Source organism: Megascapheus bottae, chromosome 4, assembly GCF_031878675.1.
Source record: "Megascapheus bottae isolate mThoBot1 chromosome 4, mThoBot2.hap1, whole genome shotgun sequence".
Classification (NCBI taxonomy): domain Eukaryota; kingdom Metazoa; phylum Chordata; class Mammalia; order Rodentia; family Geomyidae; genus Megascapheus; species Megascapheus bottae.
In genome coordinates this window covers 51,417,900-51,436,140 of record NC_143512.1, presented here as the reverse complement: position 1 = coordinate 51,436,140, position 18,241 = coordinate 51,417,900, and the positions used below count along the sequence as shown (strand labels likewise).

The following is an 18,241-nucleotide window of genomic DNA, read 5'->3' as shown; positions in this document are numbered from 1 at the left end:
ATCTCAGCCTCCTGAGTAGCTAGGATTATAGGTGTGCGCCACTGGCACCCAGCCAAGATTCTTATTAATCCTGTCCTTCCATTTATTTACCATGTTTCTCTATAATTTGGGAGCATCTGAGATTGGGATTCATCTTACTTTTCCTATACGTTTTTGTGGATATAAAGGTAACTAGTGATATTAACTGTATAAAGTTCCCAGAAATATGTCATTTTTCCATAGTAGGGAATGGACTGGAATGGGCTAGAAGAGAAAACCCTAGAAAGGAGTCTGAACTCAAGTTTTCATAACTTTTTTCACCTTCTGCTATTGAAACTCATATGATAAATCTGGGCATAATATATTTAGTCTGGGCTATAATTAATAAATCCTGAACCCAGTAAAAAGACTCAGCAACTTTACAATTTTGGGAGACTACAAATCAATGAAATTATCATTAAGTAATAAATACCACTCAAAATTTCATACACAGGAAATTACATGAATAATCATTAATTTTCAACACTGTGGGTAGTTATTGTTACACAACCAAGGGCCTAGTAATAGTTATTGTTTACTCACGAAATATACATATTCTTCTTCCATTTTGACCCTGCCCCCTTCTTTTTATCTAAGAAAACAAGGAAGATAAAAGAAATTCAAATATACATGGTTACTAGGAAGTAACAATAGATGAAATCTCAGGTCTTCTGATTTCTGATCCCTTGCTTATTTCAACCTTTTTCCCTTCTCCTTTCCACCATTGTTTTCTCCCTGGTTTCCTTCTTGCCCTTTTTCTCTTTCCTTTTTTTTTTGGAGACGTTTCACTCATATAGCACAGGTTGTCCTTGTAATTACAATCCTACTTTAGCCTCCCCAGTACGAGAATTATAGGTATTAACACCATGCCCAGCTATTACGTTCTTACTGTATAAACCATTATAATTTGTGGGAGGCAGTACCAGGGTTTGAACTCAGGCCTTTGCTTGGTAGATGCCCTACTGCTGAGTCACACGTCCAGCAAAAAGTACAAAACAATATTACCACTCTTCAAAAATCTTTTCCATGGTGCTTACTGAAATTCTAGGATTTTACAATATATACATGTGAACATTACAACAATGTAATAAAAATAGCTAAATTATTTTCCAAAGACATTAGGAATGTTGTTTTCTTACTTTAGTTTAAGTTGGAACAGTGAATTGTCTAGAAAACATACAGATCATACAAAGTGGATGAAGCTACTATGTAGTATGAATAGAAGATGGAAGAGTTAAGTGACGGAGCCACAGGTCCAGCTTTTCCACTTTTTCTGAGGTTTGTCCTAAGTGTCATCAGACTGTAGCTCATGGCTGTTGCTACCATTTCCATTAAGAATATTTTGAACACAAAAGAAGTGGCTTGTGCATATCATGTGTACCAATCACATCTTGTTTTTACAAGCTGAGTAAAGCTAAGTTACCTGCTAGACCTAGGGCTACCTGCAATAAGTTCTGAAAACATTATGAAGTAACCACTGGCAAACAGATAAGACATTAAAAAAAATGAGAAGACGCAAGAACTCCATCTTACACATTGATATAATGTGACAGATTAACCAGATTAGGATTGTGACATCTTCTCTTTTCCAAGTCTTGGGAGAGCATGAAGTAGGACAGCTGTATTCACTCATTAGTACAAAATCTACTAGTATCTTCATGAGAAGTCAAGAGGATACAGGACATTCACTTATGGCTTCTTACACTTAGATTACTAACTTGAGAGCATAATAGTCTTTTATTACTGCTCCGCCCCATTCTTAAATTTTGTAATAAAAACAATAGAAACAAATCTGAAGGCAGCAAGAACTGTATATCCCAGCAAGATAGGTAATTTGCTGTAATAATTGTGGGTACCTAGGAAGTTCAGTAGTTTCCAGGTAGCATCTGACTTCATACATTCTTTGCAAAGTTAAAAAGTCATTTAGTTATGACCCTGAGTCTAGAACTTCTCAGAATTAAAGCATTTCTCTTCCTCCTCTTCCTCCTCAGCCACCTCCCTCACCTCTTCCACCTGTGTGGTCGTCTTCTTCTTCCCAGTTCTGGGGCTTGAACTCAGGGCCTGAACACTGTCTTTGGGCTTTCCTCAAAGCTAGGACTTTACCACCTGAGCCACAGCCCCACTTCTGGCCTTTTTTATGTATGTGGTACCAAGGAATCAAACCTTGGTCTTTATGCATGCTAGGCAAGCACTCTACCATTAGGCCAAACCACCAGCCCCAGAATTTAAAGCATTTGTGTCTGTGTGTGTGTGGGGGTGGGGGGGTCATGGAGATTGAACTCAGCCTGGGCACTATCCCTGAGCTCTTCAGCTCAAGGTTACCACCCTACCCTTGAGTCAAGCCCCACTTCCCATTTTCTAGAGGTTTAATTGGAGCTAAGAGTCTCAGGTCCTTTTGTGCCCAGGCTGTATTTGAACTTTGATCCTCAGATCTCAGCCCCCTGAGTAGCTAGGAGTACAGGCATGAGCCACCGCACCCGTGAATTAAAGCATTTCTATACCAACCACTAGATTTAACCCTTCAACATCTAGAACCTTCATCACAGTACATTGCAACAAGATAATGTTTTTTCTTTAATTAGATTTCTATGCTATACTTTATGGATGGTAAAAGCTTCACTGTGCCAGGATTTTGCCATTCCATTTCTAGCAAGGTTTAACTGATTGTTGATTTGCTGCTTTAATGCTACTGAAATGTACATGACTATAGAAAAATATTAAAGACAATTTAATTACATAAATGTATTTGGTTTTTCTAATCTTAAGGGACTTGAACTCAGGGCCTGGGTACTCTGACTGGGCTCAAGGCTAGTGCTTTATCACTTTAAGTCACTGTGCCACTTCCGGTTTTTGAGTGGATAATGGAAGGTAAGAGTCTCATGGGGACTTTTCTGTCCAGGTTGGCTTCAAATCTTGATCCTCAGATCCCAGTCTCCTGAATAGCTAGGATTAAAGGCGTGAGCCACTGGCACCTGGCTCAATTGTAAAATAAAGGCTTGATAGCAAGCTTTTCCCTGATACTACTTTCAGGCTTTCTGCTTAACCCTAGGATAGGGTTATGCCAATAACATATGCGGTTATTATTTTTGTACATTTTTTAAAAATGAGACATTTCACAGGTACATCATGGATAACTTCAGGTAAAACTAGGTTCAAGATAAGAAATGAAGTAAGCAACTAACAGAAGTGTCCTTTGAACTCTATGGCAGCATAAAAGCACCTTGCATGACTGTTAGATATGATAGAATGGAAGGAAAATGTGTAAAAGGAAACCCTGGAGAGATGTAGTTGACTTCATTATAGATTTTTTTGATATCCATTATGAATAAGATATACAAATATCAACTGAATAAACCAATTAGTTTCAAGGGTAGCTTATACACAACTTCTATATTTCTGTGATATATTTCTCTAAGCAATTAACCTCTCACTGTCCCTCCAGCACTCAACAAAGGTTTGTGGTGAAGGGAAAGCAGTAAAACAAAAATTTAAAAGAACAGAAACAGTAAATACTCACTGGCACTATTGTAAGAATAATGATGAAAAGCCAAACAGAAGAGACTATGAGAGAAGCTGGAAACAATAAAGTGGAACAATATGGACTAAAGAATGAAAAGGATGATATGCCAAGTATGAATCTTTGTTTTTGGTTCGTCATGGGGCTTGAACTCTGGGCTTGGGCACTGTCACTGGGCTCTTCAGCTCTTGGCTAGAGCTCTACTACTTAAGCCACAATGCCACTTCTGGTTTTCTAGTGGTTAACTGGAGATGAGAATTTCACGGTCTTTCATGCCTGGGCTGGTTTTGAACCATGATCCTCAAATCTCAGCCTCCTGAAGTAGCTAGTATTACAGGTGTGAGCCACCAGTGCCTGGTTCAAGTAAGAATTTTATGTCTAGCTTAGAAAAAAAATCTAGAAGACAAAATGACATTTAATAATTAAGTTATACCACCCAAAGCACCACTTAAATAGAGCATATTTTATAATTTATATTGTACATCTGGCCCTGGTCAGAATAGTTGAAAAAAATCATTGTTCAATTTCAAGATGTAGTACAGCCAGTTAGGAAGAATGAGCTCACAATAGATGACACACAAGGATTCCTGAGCTGTTATCTGAAAGATCAAGACAGATATGCTACTTCTGCAAAACAAATTCATTCCCATATAGGGGTGTACAGGTCTCTATAAAGTTGTAAAATCAAACAATACCTACTAGTATAATAACCTGGACTATGGCAAGAGAGGTAAAGGATAGAGACTGAGGTACTAATGTAAGGATTTTCTGTTTAGCATGACTAAACATCCTACTGTAAGAAATTAGGTGCCATAAAGAGATTCATGGGGAAGTCACCAAAATGAGAGCAAGATAGGTATCTTGCTCTCAGTCTTTTCAAAACAGGATCTCTTTATGTAGGTCAAAATGACCTCAGACTTGATTTGGTAATTTTGCCTACAAACATGCTCAGCATCCTTCCAATGATTCATTTTCACTGCTGTTATTCTTGCTAAAAGCTTCTCTCCCTTCCTTCCCTCTTTCTTTCTTATGGGACTGAATGGTAGGCAAGCACTCCACTAATTGAGCCATATGTCCATTCTTTTTGTTCATGTGGATAGAAACTCCCTAACTTAGCCTGGGGTGGCTGCACTCTCAGATCCTTCTGCCTCTCTGCCTTTAGAGCAATAGTAAGTCATCCTGGAAGGTGGAAATAACAGGCTGATTAGCCTGCAGTATGCTGTCAGGGCTGGCAACATTTACTTGACAGTCTTCTGAGATTCCATATGTCTGTGCAGGTTCACACAATTTGCTCAAGACCCAGTTGACACACAACTTCTGTTCTTGTATTTGGCAACAGGGAGAGACCCAGGAACAGCAACTGGGACCAGTGAGATAAGTTCTGATTTGAAAACCTATACAGAAGTCTCTTTCAGAATATATTATAAAATGTTAACCTCATATAAAAAGATGTATGTGGGGAATATTAGTCCAAACACAGGGCTAATTGTCAGGAAAAGATGGAACAGTTAAAAAAAATCCACACGAATGAAGATACTGAAGGCTGATGTTCATCCTTCCTCATCGCTGCTGCTCCAGGCATCTTCAAATGCTTGATCTAATTGTGATTTGGTGGTAGTCTAAAGAGACAAAAAAGAAAGATTCTATTTTCCTACTTCATATTTTAGGTTTGTAATATAGTTACAAAATATGTCAGAAGAATAGCAATTAGATTTTTTCCATATATTTTTATTGTAATTAATAGAAGGGTTACATTATATTCACCAGATAGAAGGTGCATTAATTCACATACATTGATACCCTTTCTCATGTCTTGGTCCCCATTTTCCTTCCCCCCAATTATATTATTTTTAAAGAAACAGTGTAGTAGCTAATTGCAAAATAAAATGTAAGAAATACTCCCAAATCTAAGGTAATATGATTTCATTTGGACTAGGGCCAAAAGAAAGTAATCCACAGGTACAAGAAACCATAGCATTTGTACACTGAGGTATGAAATACATCTTGTCAATAGCTGCTGGATGCAATCAGCTACCCACGTAAAAATTTTATGACACTTAGCTTTTGATATAGAATTGCTTTCATGGAGGAATTAAACATATTAAAAATGATTCTGGAATGCCAAACTTTCTTTATCAATAAGTTTCTTCTAGTTCTATACACAATGATTTGTTTTTACTATGGCTTAGGTTAAGATTACTTTAAAGTACTTCTGATTACTTGAACTTGCAATATGAAATTGTTTTGAATTTTAAACTTTCCTTTTTTTGCTTTTTTAATTTAATTTTATTGTGAAGGTGATACACCGAGGGGTTACAGTTACATACGTAAGGTGGTGAGTACATTTCTTGTCAAACACTGTTATCCCCTCCCACATTTTTCTCCTACTTTCCCTCCACCCCAAGTTGCCAAGTTCATTTCCAGCATATTGTCTTGTGAGCCTTGCTGTTGCACTGATTCACCCTTTTCTTGTCTCACCATTTTGTTGTTCCCCTTCCCTGCCCTAATTCAAATAAACCACACTACAGCTACCAGCACAGCCATGCTCACTGTAGCACTATAGAATAAATATGCATGTATAACAGTGCGTAGATTAGTACTTCGAAAAGATAACATCTTTGCATAATATTTCCCGTAAAACAGCTTGATGTTAATTTAAAGAGAAAAAGAGTCAACTAAAAGGCGATGGAGGGGCTAGGAGCATGGCCTAGTGGTAGAGTGCTTGCTTAGCCTGCACAAAGCGCTGGGTTTGATTTCTTGGTACCACATATACAGAAAAAGCAGGAAGTGGTGCTGTGGTTCAAGTGGTTGAGCTCTAGCCTTGAGAAAGCGCAAGGACAGTGCCCAGGTTCTGAGTTCAAGCCCCTCGATTGCCTCTCCCCTGAAACCCCCAATCAAAAAAAAGGCCATGGATCAAACATAATTCACTTTTGCTTATCCACTGCATTTTGGTATTTTTAGTGGTATTAGGATTTGAATTCAAGGCCTCACAATTGCTAGACAAGTATTATTTCACTTCTGCCACATCCCCAGTAATTTTTGCTTCAGTTATTTCTTGAGTAGGGTCTTACGTTTATGCCTTATACCTGCTTGGCCTGTGGCTCTACAATTTATGGTTCTCCCATAACTGGGACAAATAGAAGCACATAAACAGGCTCACCTTTTTATTATTTGAGATGGGGGTCTCATACATTTTTAAGGCTCTTTATTCAGTCATATTTGTACTACTTTATCCTATTAAATAGACCTTTAAGACTGGTAAGGTGAGTGTTAGTTGGTAAAATCTGACAGTATGAACAAAGAGCTTTAAAAATGTCATACATGGCAACTCTACATGTAAGTTCACTTCTAGGAAGCTATCATTAAAAAAAAACAAAAATAAGTGGAACTATAAACAACTTTGAACAGGTATTTATCTTGATCTTGTTTATAATAGTCAACAGAAATGTGAAGACATTTAAATTGTGATATATAAATGATAGAACAGACGCCAAGCTACACTAAGTGATACTAAATGCCCTTGTTAATTAAAATAGGACTATGTAAAAATATAGTTACATGTTCTAATGCATGCATAGGAATAAACAAGAAAATAAAAATGTGTTAACTACAGTAGAGAAATTTCCTATTCTCTTGATATTTTTATGAATATGTTGTAACAAATTCTGCAGTCAGAAAATAGCAATAAATGGGTTGAATGACTATAAAATTTGTAAAAATAGTATTTACCTCATCATCATCAGGAATGGGTTCATATAAGGATGGTATCCAAGCAAGAATATTACAATCTCTGCTACCACTGTAAAGTTCCTAAAACACAGAAAGCAAAGGTCTGATTGTGGATTATTTTAAAGCCCATACTAACCTAAAATGAACTATATTATTTTATTTTTTTGTCAGTCCTGGGGACTGAACTCAGGGCCTGAGAACTGTCCTTGGGCTTTCCTCAAGGTTAGTGTTCTACCACTTGAGCCACAGAACCAGTTCTGGCCTTTTCTATGTATGTGGTACTGAGGAATCGAACCCAGGTCTTCGTGCATGCTAGGCAAGCACTCTACCGCTAGGCCAAACTCCTAGCCCTATTTTTGAAACAATTCTTAGGTTAGATTAATTAGATTAATTCTATTTATACTCACTGAAGAAGGGCTGATACCCATTTTACTTTTATTTGTTTGAAAAGATATAGGAAAGCTTTGATTTGCTTAAAAATAGTATTAAGATATATGGGCATTAGCCAATGGTGTGGAAAACATACAAAACCCATTTGATATCCTAGAGGATGGACCAATTACCAGTATCTGTGTATTTCAAGTGTCAGGAGTAGAGAAGAAAAAAATATAGAAAGTAAATAGCCTTTCTTTGCAAATAATTGAGCTACAAAATAAAGACTTCCATGAAGAAACCACATGAGTTTCTGCAAAAATAGTGAGTGTAGAAGTTCATAAAAAGCTTTATTTAACTCACTGCTGCCAATTGGCTGCTATATAGAGCTTGAAGATCCCACATCTCCCATTGCAAAGTTTGTCATAAAAGCCTGGTTGATGCTCAGGCCATGTCAATGTCCCTAAGGCAACGGTGTTTGCTTCTGGCTGACCAGTGCTTTCTGATGTCCCCAACAAAACTGAAAGAATGTTATGTTGGTTATTACTGAGAACATGCCTTTGAGCCAGAGAAATAATACTGGCGTATCCTCTTTCGCACAATACAATCAATATGCAGCCAGCTTTTATAGTTATTTCTAAGAAATTACAGCACATTCACAGAAAATTCAAAAATACCATCCATGTAAAATATATAACAACAAAAATAAAAACCATTGCCAGTAAATACATGAAGAGCTATCCAAAAAGTGTTATAGTAATATGATGTAATATGACAGTCATTACAATTATTTTCTGAATATTTAGTGACATTGGAAAATATTAAATATCAAGAGAATGAAATATAGATCAAATATACAAATATAAAGGAAATATGGTACATAAAGATAGGTCAGGAGCCAGGAGCATGGCCTAGTGGCAGAGTGCTTGCTTAGCATGCATAAAGCCATGAGTTTGATTCCTCAGTACCACATAAACAGAAAAAGCTGGAAGTGGGGTGTGGCTCAAGTGGTAGAGCCCTTGTCTTGAGAAAGCCCATGGACAGTGCCTACCCTGAGTTCAAACCCCAAGACTGGCCAAAAAAAAAAAAATCATCTAGACTGGTGGCTCAGGCCTGTAACACCAGCTACTCAGGAGTCTGAGATCTGAGGGGATCTCCAGAAGGTTGGGAAGGAAAGTCTGTAAGACTCTTATCTCCAAAAGTACCAAAAAATCCACAAGAGGAGCAAGTGGTAGAGTGTTAGCCTTCTGCAACAAAGTTCAGGTTCTCAGTTCAAGCCTCAGGACCAGCACACATATACATATATATACAAAAGGGTAAACAAATGTAGCAGTGGTACTCGCTAGAAACTACACTGAAAATTAACTATACCACTTGTGTGTGGGGATGGGAGGGAAAAACTGCGAGAAAGTGAGGGAAGGAATGACATTGTCCAAAGAGAAATGTACTTATTAGCTGATTTATGTAACTGTAACCCCTCTGTATATCATCTTTACAATAACAATAAAAAATTAGGCCCATTTGAAGAAACGTAATTAGTAAACAACAACTATGAAAAGGCAAAAGGAGGGTAAAAAAGATAATAGACCAAAGGTCAACCCCCCCAAAAAAACAAAAAGAAGACCAAAGATCAACAAAAGTGCTCAAAAAAGCTTAAATGACAAAATAGCTTTTTACTTTTCTTTTCTTTTTTTCTTTTTTTTATTATCATTAAGCACTCATGTATAATGAATATATCTTGATCAAGGCAACCAACTAAACACAACAAGAAACCCATCAAATCAAAAATATAAAACAGGCTTTTAAGAAGCAACATTTAAGCTAGAATTTTCATAGAAACCTCAAAGTTTAAGCTGCAGATATAGTACAGAGAATTTTTTTCCCCTGAACTATATGCAAGAATAAGTTCCTACTGTTCTTGAACAGTTTTCAGTATCTATTTTCTGTGAACAAAGGCACTTGCATATGAACAATACAACCAACGAAATCAGAAAATTCACACTGCAATATTATTCTTAAATCCCATTCAAGTTTACCAGCTGTCCCAGTAATGTCCACCGTAACAAAAGGGTTCTATTATGAATCACATGCTAATATCATTTCTCTTGTTTTCAACCTGGAACAGTTCTTGATCTCTAGCTTTTCTGATCTTCATAGTTTTGAAGTACACACTAGTTATTCAGTAGGATGTCCTTCAAATTTGGCTTGGCTTCTTGTGTCTCCATGATTAAAATTAGATGATTGAATTTTGCAGGCGTATTAGACAAGTAATGTCTCATAACTGAGTCAACTCTGATCATTTGATTAAGATGACATATGCCAGGCTTCTTTAAGATACAGTTATGTTTAACTTTTGAATTTAATATTATGAAGATAGTGTTCAGAGGCTATATATTCTATTGCTCATCAATTTTTCAATGTTATTTATAAAAGATTAGTTTCATAAATTTCTATTTGTTAATAAGTTATAATGTATTACTAATGGAAATTAACATTTCCATTTGAGCACATCTTGACAAGATTTTTATATTTATGCAAGAACTAGTATATTTTTTTCAGATTCTTCTGCTAAATGGATGCAAAAGTACCACTCTTTATTCTTTTCCACATTTTTTATTAGTGTCAATCAGATGCACAAGAGGTTTACTTTTGATATGTCCATATTTGCATACAATATACTTTTGTCAAATTCACTTGCTTCTCATCCTCCCTCATTTTCCTTGCCATCCATCCCAAACCAATGTCAACAGGCTTTCTTGTTCCATTTTCATCCAGGTACACAAAGTACCTATTACAATCCGCCTCTTAATTGTTGGGGTAATGTATAGAGGGATTACAGTCATATTCGTCAGGTAGTGGGTGCATTACTTCTCACATATTGATACCCCTTCAAAACAAAAAAAAACCCTTTTATATTCATGTTTATTAGTGTATTCTGAAGAGGTTTCACTATATTTCATATTACTTCCATTTTCAGAATAATAATCTGTAAATTGGGAACTTTCTGATAGTTCAGTGATTCAATTCTGTCTGAAATGTACATACACAGAAATAGAATTTGACTTAGGTCTCTGGCTAACTTAGATATTCCAGGGACTAAAAAAAATCTATGCCTTGATATATTTTAATTTTTATTTTTGCTAATATTAGGGCTTGAACTCAGGGCCAGGCAACATCCCTGAGCTTTCTCAAGGTTAGCACTCTACTAGTTGAATCACAGAATCACTTTCAGCTTTTTCTGTATATCTGGTACCAAGGAGTCAAAGCCAAGGCTTTGTGCATGCTAGGCAGGCAATCTACCAATAAGCCACACTCCCAGCCAACCTTGATATATTTTATCAATTCTAGATATACCTATTAGGAAAATGATTTTGATTAAAGACAGAATTTTTTTTTGGTGGGTCATGGGGTTTGAACTCTGCCTGGGCACTGTTCTAGAGCTATTCAGCTCAAGGCTACCACTCTACCCCTGGGCCTGGGCATTGTTCCTGAGCTCTTCAGCTCAAGGTTATGGCCCTACCCTTGAACCAGGCCCCACTTCCAATTTTCTAGAGGTTAATTAGAGATAAGAGTCTCAGGTCCTTTTGTTCCTAGGCTGGCTTTGAACCTTTATCCTCAGATCTTAGCCTCCTGAGTAGCTAGGATTACAGGTGTGAGCCACGGGGTGCCCCACTTAAAGATAGATTTTTATAGTCAAAATATCATGGTTAAAATTTTGGCTGTGTCTCTAAGTGAAAATAATATTCTAGAATCTTCTTTGAATACAGAAGGATTAATAGGTTTAGAGTAATTCATGTTTCCCCAGAAAATAACAGGAAAAATTTAACTAGTTCCCCAGGGCAATGCATAAACAGAGAAACAATGAGCATAGGGCTGGAGCAAGGTTCTGGGGTCCTCTTCAAGTTGCTGGGTTGAGTTGAGGCCTAAGTCACTCGAGGACATTGATGTAGTAGCTGTTTACCAGCTAATAGGATATGTAGATATTTGAATATATTAGTAGTGTGCATTACTATGATATTGTACATTGGACAAACTATCAAGTTGATGTATCCTATAACACAATGTCATGCACAAAATAGTTACTTAGTGTTATGAATGAATGATCAGAACAAGAGTTGTCCCAGGTGATATAGTCTCTTTAAACTCTAACAATCCAGGGTTTAACTAATAGTATTTAACAATCAGTGTTTAATTTTTATGACTTTTATATTCCTACTCATATAACAGAGGAAATAATATGTATCTTGTTCTATTAGATTTATTTAAAGAAGATGAGGTCATTTGTACAAATGCTCTTTCAAAAATTTTTGTTTCAAATGTAATAACAAAGAGAATGAAAGAGAATGGCTTGATGGTAAATAAGAGTTTGGGCATTAAAAAAAAGAGTTGCACTGATTAAAAGGGCAGAAAATAAAGAAATTAAAGTTTTAGTACATCTACATATACACGAACTAAGATGTACTCTGAGATTAAAATCCTACATTTATTTATTTTTATTCTAAATATTACTTTGTAACAAAGTATTTCATCAGATTCTGAATGGCTAAATGGAACTTAGACAAAAGAAACACTTCCAGCCAATATGTGTGTGTGTATATATATATATATATATATGTATATGTATGTATATATACATACATTTATGTATATGTATAATGTAGGCTATACTACTATTTATTAAATAAATCCTACCTCAAATGTGGATTTAAAGTATAATTCTTTACAATGAAATCACAAACTCCTAGTTTATATACTACCAGTTAGTAAGCTAGCTATGGAAACATTTGAATTTCTTTAAGTATCAACCTTACCTGGAAATTAGACTGAAATACACAGCAGTCAACCGTTTTATAATGTCCCTTAAGCATAGTTATCTGTTCTCCTGAGTAAACTGCATAAACAGCAATGGTGCTACCATATGGCACAAAAACAAATTCTGAACTGCAGCCACAGGAGACAGTGAATTTCAATCCTTTTCTACTGTCATTACAAACTTTTCCATAGTTCACCTGTAGGAATAAAATCATAAAGTTATTCATTTCTTCAAACTGAATTAAAAAATACAAGTAGTGAGAAGAACACGAGTAAATGTTTATATTTCATCTTTGACAGAAGTGAAAATGCAAATTAAAACAATCTTGTACCATTTTAGGCTGGCTAATTTGGTGAGGGGAGCAGTGCTTTGAGATGGAATTCAGAGGCTACATATGGCAGACAAGCACTCTACCAAAGGGTATAGTGAAAACCTCTGGTTTAGTAAAACATTAAGAAATATAACAAAATCAGTAATGGCATAAGTGACATAACATACTGATGAAATTATAATTTAGTCATTATAAAAGAGAAAAATAGGTTTTTTGGGGGGCGAGAGCGGGGGTTAGGTATACTGTGCCATTTTATTTATTTATTTATTTATTTTTAATGGTGGTAAACACAAGATTGGCCATCTTAACTTCTTCTTCTCCTCTTTTTTTATTGTCCAGATAATGTAGAGGGGTTACAGTTACATTCATCAGGTGCATTACCTCTCACACACTGATACCTCTTCTCATATTTTTGTCTCCATCTCCCTCCCCGCATCCCTTCCTAACCATCTTGTTTTCCCCCCTTCCCTTTCCTATTTCAAATGAACAAATCAACACATATACAATATACAAGGTAACAAAGTCAGATACAGTAACAATGAGATTAACCATAAGGGCAAAAAAAGAAGAGAAATAACATAGTACATTAAGAACAACAATCACACAAGATAAATCTCTTGTTTCCGTATCCTTGAGTTCCTTTCATTTAGTTTCATCCTATATGACCTTAAGTACCTAGGTTTTGAGCTATTGTAATCTTCTGCTAGGAGAGTTCTAGATGTGTACCTATTATTACAAATAGGGAAACCATGAAGCCTATGTTCCTTTGGGTCTGGCTTACTTCACTTAATATGATTTTTTCCAAGTCTTTCTCCATTTCCTTACAAATGGGGCAAGGTCATTCTTTCTGATGGCAGCATAGAATTCCATTGTGTAAAAGTACCACATCTTGATCCAATCATCTACTGAGGGGCATCTGGGTTGGTTCCATATCTTTGCTATGGTAAATAGTACTGCAAAGAACATCATTGTGCTAGTGGCTTTAGTATATTCTTGTTTCTGGACATTTGGGGGCCATCTTAACTTTTTTTTTTTTTTTCCCTGGTTGTGGGCTTTTTCTGGTTCTGGGCGTGGGTGCTGTCCCTGAGGTCTTCAGCTCAAGGCTACTACCTTACCCCTGGGACTGGGCTTTGTTCCTGAGATCTTTTCCTACCCTTGAGCCACAGCATCACTTCTGGTTTTCTAGTGGCTATTTGGAGATAACAGTCTCACAGACTTTAGTGCTCAGGCTGGCATTGAACCACAATACTCAGATTGCAGCCTCCTGAGTAGCTACGATTACAGGCATGAGCCACTGTGCTCATCGTTTTTTTTTTGTTTGGTGTTGTTCTTGCTGGTCCCTTTTGGGCCTTGATCCTGTCAATAATTGCCTTTTCCTTAAGGCTAATGCTCTACTGCTTTGATCCACAGCTCCGCTTCTGATTTTCTGGTAGTTCATTATAGATATGAGTCTCATGGACATTCTTGCTTAGGCTGGGTTGGAACCATGATCCTCAGATCTCAGCTTCCTGAGTAGCTAGAATTAGAGGCATGAGCCACTAGCACCTGGCCTTAACAATTTTAAGTGTGTAGTTTGTGGCATTAAATACAGTCTCACTGTTGAACAATTATCTCTACTGTCCATTTCTAGGACTCCTTTCCTCTTGAAGAACTGTATTCATTAAACAGCAAATATATTCTTGACCCAGTAATTGCTCCTGGGAATTTAACTTAAGGAAATAATTAAACAACAGAAAGTGATATGCTCAAGGGAATTAAATGCAGCTTAGAATGGTGAAATAACTAAAAATGGATGTATGTTTCCAATGTGATATCAACTCTTCTGCTTATACAAATTACAATTATGAAACTGTACAAGAAACAAGGATAAAAGCTAAGAATAAACAGTATAGAACACAAATGGTAGATACAGTATTACATAATTTCAGCTACATATAAGTAAGGTTATTATTTAACAAAATAATTATGTATTAAAGATAAACTGCTAATTTTATTCTTTTTTATAACATATTTCATATAGATAAATATAATAGTATCTTGGACATAGTGCTAATTCTATTCTTTTATACAAAAAGATTGCTCAGGGGATGGTAGTCAGAAATGCAGACTTCTTTCCTGCTAATAATGAAAACCAATAATTAATCAACTGAGAATTATGAGCATGCAGATAACCCTTCACCATGATTAATACAAGGATTTAAAAGGCATTTTTTTCTTCTTAAAATTAGGTGGCAATGTATGTATATGTATACAAATAGAAATATTGAGGCCCAAATGGATGCTACACTTGGCTTACCTGAACTTCACGTTCACTAATAAAAGCTTGTCTGCCTGGATTTTAACTTCTACATCTCTCTCTCTCTCTTTCATACACACACACACAGAGCAAGCAAATCTGAGCAATCAAAAATTTAGCAGTATAATATTAGTGGAAATTAAAGTGATATCTTGAGTATTTTAACGAAAATGTTAACTAGAGAGGATACGAAAGTAATTTAATTAATACGTATATATCTACACATATTTAAAAAGTCTAGATATGGCCCAGAAGTTTGGCTTAGCAGTACAGTACTTGCCTAGTATGCACAAAGACCTAGGTTCGACACCTTGGTACCACATATATAGAAAAAGCTGGAAGTGGTTCTGTGGCTCACGTGTAGAGAGCTAATCTTGAGGAAAGCTCAAGGACAGTGCTCGGGTTCTGAGTTCAAACCCCAGGACTGGTCAAAAAAAAATGTCTAGATATAACTAGTAGTATGTTAAGAGTGGAATCCACAGTAAATCTTTTTTTTCTCTAGTGATATGAAAATTGAGCAAATTATGTAGCTATTAAATTTCATTATCCTCATGTTAAAATGGGTACTATAAAAGCAATGACCAGGTGCCACAAGTTTGGCCTAGTGGTAGAGTGCTTGCCTAGCATGCAGGAAGACCCAGGTTCAATTCCTCAGTACCACATACATAGAAAAAGCTGGAAGTGGTGCCGTGGCTCAGGTGGTAGAGCTCTAGTTTTGAGAAATCCCAAGGACAGTGCTCAGGCCCTGAGTTCAAGCCCCATGACAGGCAAAAAAAAAAAAAAGGGTAAAAGCAATAAGCATCATAGTGACAACTGATTTAATAATCAGGTTCAATCAATGTATGAATGCTAATTGATTATTATACCATATCTATCATGTAAGCACTTAATAACTCCCAGTTACTATTATTATCACCAAATTACAAATTTTAGGTCATTTTCTGAAAGTTATGAAACCATAGTAACTAGCAAGATTCATACTTGGCAGAGACCAAAAAGGCATATAAGAACTAGATTTTAACTGTCACATAAGAATCTAGTTCTTTCAGCCAAATATGGTGGCTCCTTCCTGCACTTCTAATTACTCATGAGGCTAAAATCTGGAGGATTGTGGATCAAATGACTTTAGGCAAAAAAAAAATCTGCAGTAATTAATTTACAATTAATTACTGGACTAACTCAAGAGGTAGAGCTACCAGCCATGAACAAGAAAACCAACAGAAAGCCTCAAGTTCAAGTCCTTGTACTGTCCCCCTGCCCCACACAGAAAAAGAACCTAGTATTTATCTCATTATTAAATAAAATGCTATATATTCTGGAGTCATACAATATTCTTTTGGTGATTGTTGATATATCACTTATAGTATGAAATTTGACTATAACTTTTATCTACGTTGGTAGTTTTCAGTCATTTACTTCTCCAGTATATCTGAGCAACATACTACACTCTCAACAGAGCAATGCTCCAGTATGTTTCTCCTCAAGTAGAGAGACTATAAGAGAAGGTGAGGCTAACTTGCTTTTAAATTACTATTTCAGACACTGGGAAAGTATTTTAAAATCAGTTATGATGGATCGGGAGTTTGGCCTAGTGGTAGAGTGCTTGCCTAGCATGCACAAAGGCCCCCAGATTTAATTCCTAGGTACCACATACATAGAAAAGCTGGAAGTGATGCTGTGGCTCAAGGGGTAGAGCTCTAGCCTTGAGAAAAGTCCAAGGACAGTGCTCAGGCCTTAAGTACAAGCAAAAAAAAAAAAAAAATCAGCTATGACAAGACTAGAGATGAAGTTAAACATTAAATATATGTCATAGGTCCATTTCACTAATTTATATGTAAAGAGGTACTTAGGAATCACTTACTAGTGTGTTTTCTCCATTGGCACTATTCCAGAGCCTCATTCGATCATCTGTACCAACTGTGAGAAGGTGAAGTCCATCGCTTGTAAAACATAAGCCATTAACTTTCCCATTGTGAGCAGTATTGGCTGCGAGAAAAAAAAGAGTTCACCTTATCTTTTCCTGTGTTCAGAATGTATTTAATATTTAATAACATATTTAGACATCGAAAAAATAACAGTAGGGATTACTATATGTTTAAAATTAGCCAGTCTTCAGCTCATTTAAACATGATAAGCTATATAAATCAGAAACAAAAGGGCAAATTGGAAAACCAAAGAAAAAACTCTTGACCAGTATTTTCTTTCTAGGAAATTATGCTACCAAATGTAAATACATATATAATTTAAATATTTCTCATTCTTACAGGGTCTCACTGTATAGATGGGGCTGTAGCTGCCTCCCTAGCATATGAAAAGTCCAGAGTAAAGGTTGCTACTGTCCCACCCAGATACCACCCAAATATATACACACATGTATGTATTCTTATATAAAATAGTATTATATATAGCATATTTACTATAAATATACTAGCGTTTCCTACCAAGAAAAAGTTTAACAGAGAAAGCTGTTCTTAGTCTTAATGAAAATTCTATCACTTCCAAAATGAATAAATTTGTGAAATAATAATTCCTAATATCCTGTTTCTAAAATAATAATAATATAATACAAATTATAATATAATAATTATAGCTCTAGTACAAAATTAATCCTGAGTTGAATATTTCTATACTGGAATTGGATTCTATTATGAAAATGCAGTTGAGGCACATTGCCATAGGGACTACAGTTGATCACATTTAACAGCACTTGCAGTTTTTATGCTGACATAGCAGCACAGAATGTTGCTATTTCTGTGACTTATTGTGGCTTCCTATTCTGAATTTGTATAGGCAGCTTTAATGCAGGAAAAATATTCTGCAAAGCAACTTCCTACAGAAAAGTCGCTCTGTTTAAAATTGGGAGTCCAAACCCCACAAACCATCATCACGGCTTATAACTTGGAAAAGATCACTAAATTTTAGAAGGTGGCTTTAAAAAAAAATCTTGAAGTTTACCCTTGACCAATATTAATTATTACTTAATTATTTAGCTTCGATATAAAAAGATAGTATCATTCTCATCTTTCTGTATTAATGAAGTCTTTATTACCTGATTCAACAGCTTGTGATTTTTTGCCATTATATTGATCAAGAGTAATCAAGCATCCTGATGCTCTCCTCACATCCCATAATTTCACTCTACTGTCAGCACTGTGAAAAAGAAAA

At 35.9% G+C, this 18,241-nt stretch overlaps 1 protein-coding gene across 3 annotated transcripts in view; it reads right to left on the bottom strand.

Annotated features, from left to right (window-relative positions):
• Positions 1–1,541: 1,541 nt before the first annotated feature.
• Ercc8 (ERCC excision repair 8, CSA ubiquitin ligase complex subunit) overlaps positions 1,542–18,241 on the bottom strand; it is a 49,219-nt gene continuing 32,519 nt past the window's right edge. For all 3 annotated transcript variants that reach the window (XM_090331902.1, XM_090331903.1, XM_090331904.1), the window contains 5 exons: positions 18,126–18,226; positions 16,938–17,062; positions 12,448–12,645; positions 7,265–7,345; positions 1,542–5,154 (listed from right to left, as the gene is read on the bottom strand). In XM_090331902.1, the coding sequence (XP_090188028.1) occupies positions 5,086–5,154; positions 7,265–7,345; positions 12,448–12,645; positions 16,938–17,062; positions 18,126–18,226 (574 nt within the window). In that variant the 3' untranslated portion in view covers positions 1,542–5,085. The remainder of the gene's footprint in view (positions 5,155–7,264; positions 7,346–12,447; positions 12,646–16,937; positions 17,063–18,125; positions 18,227–18,241) is intronic.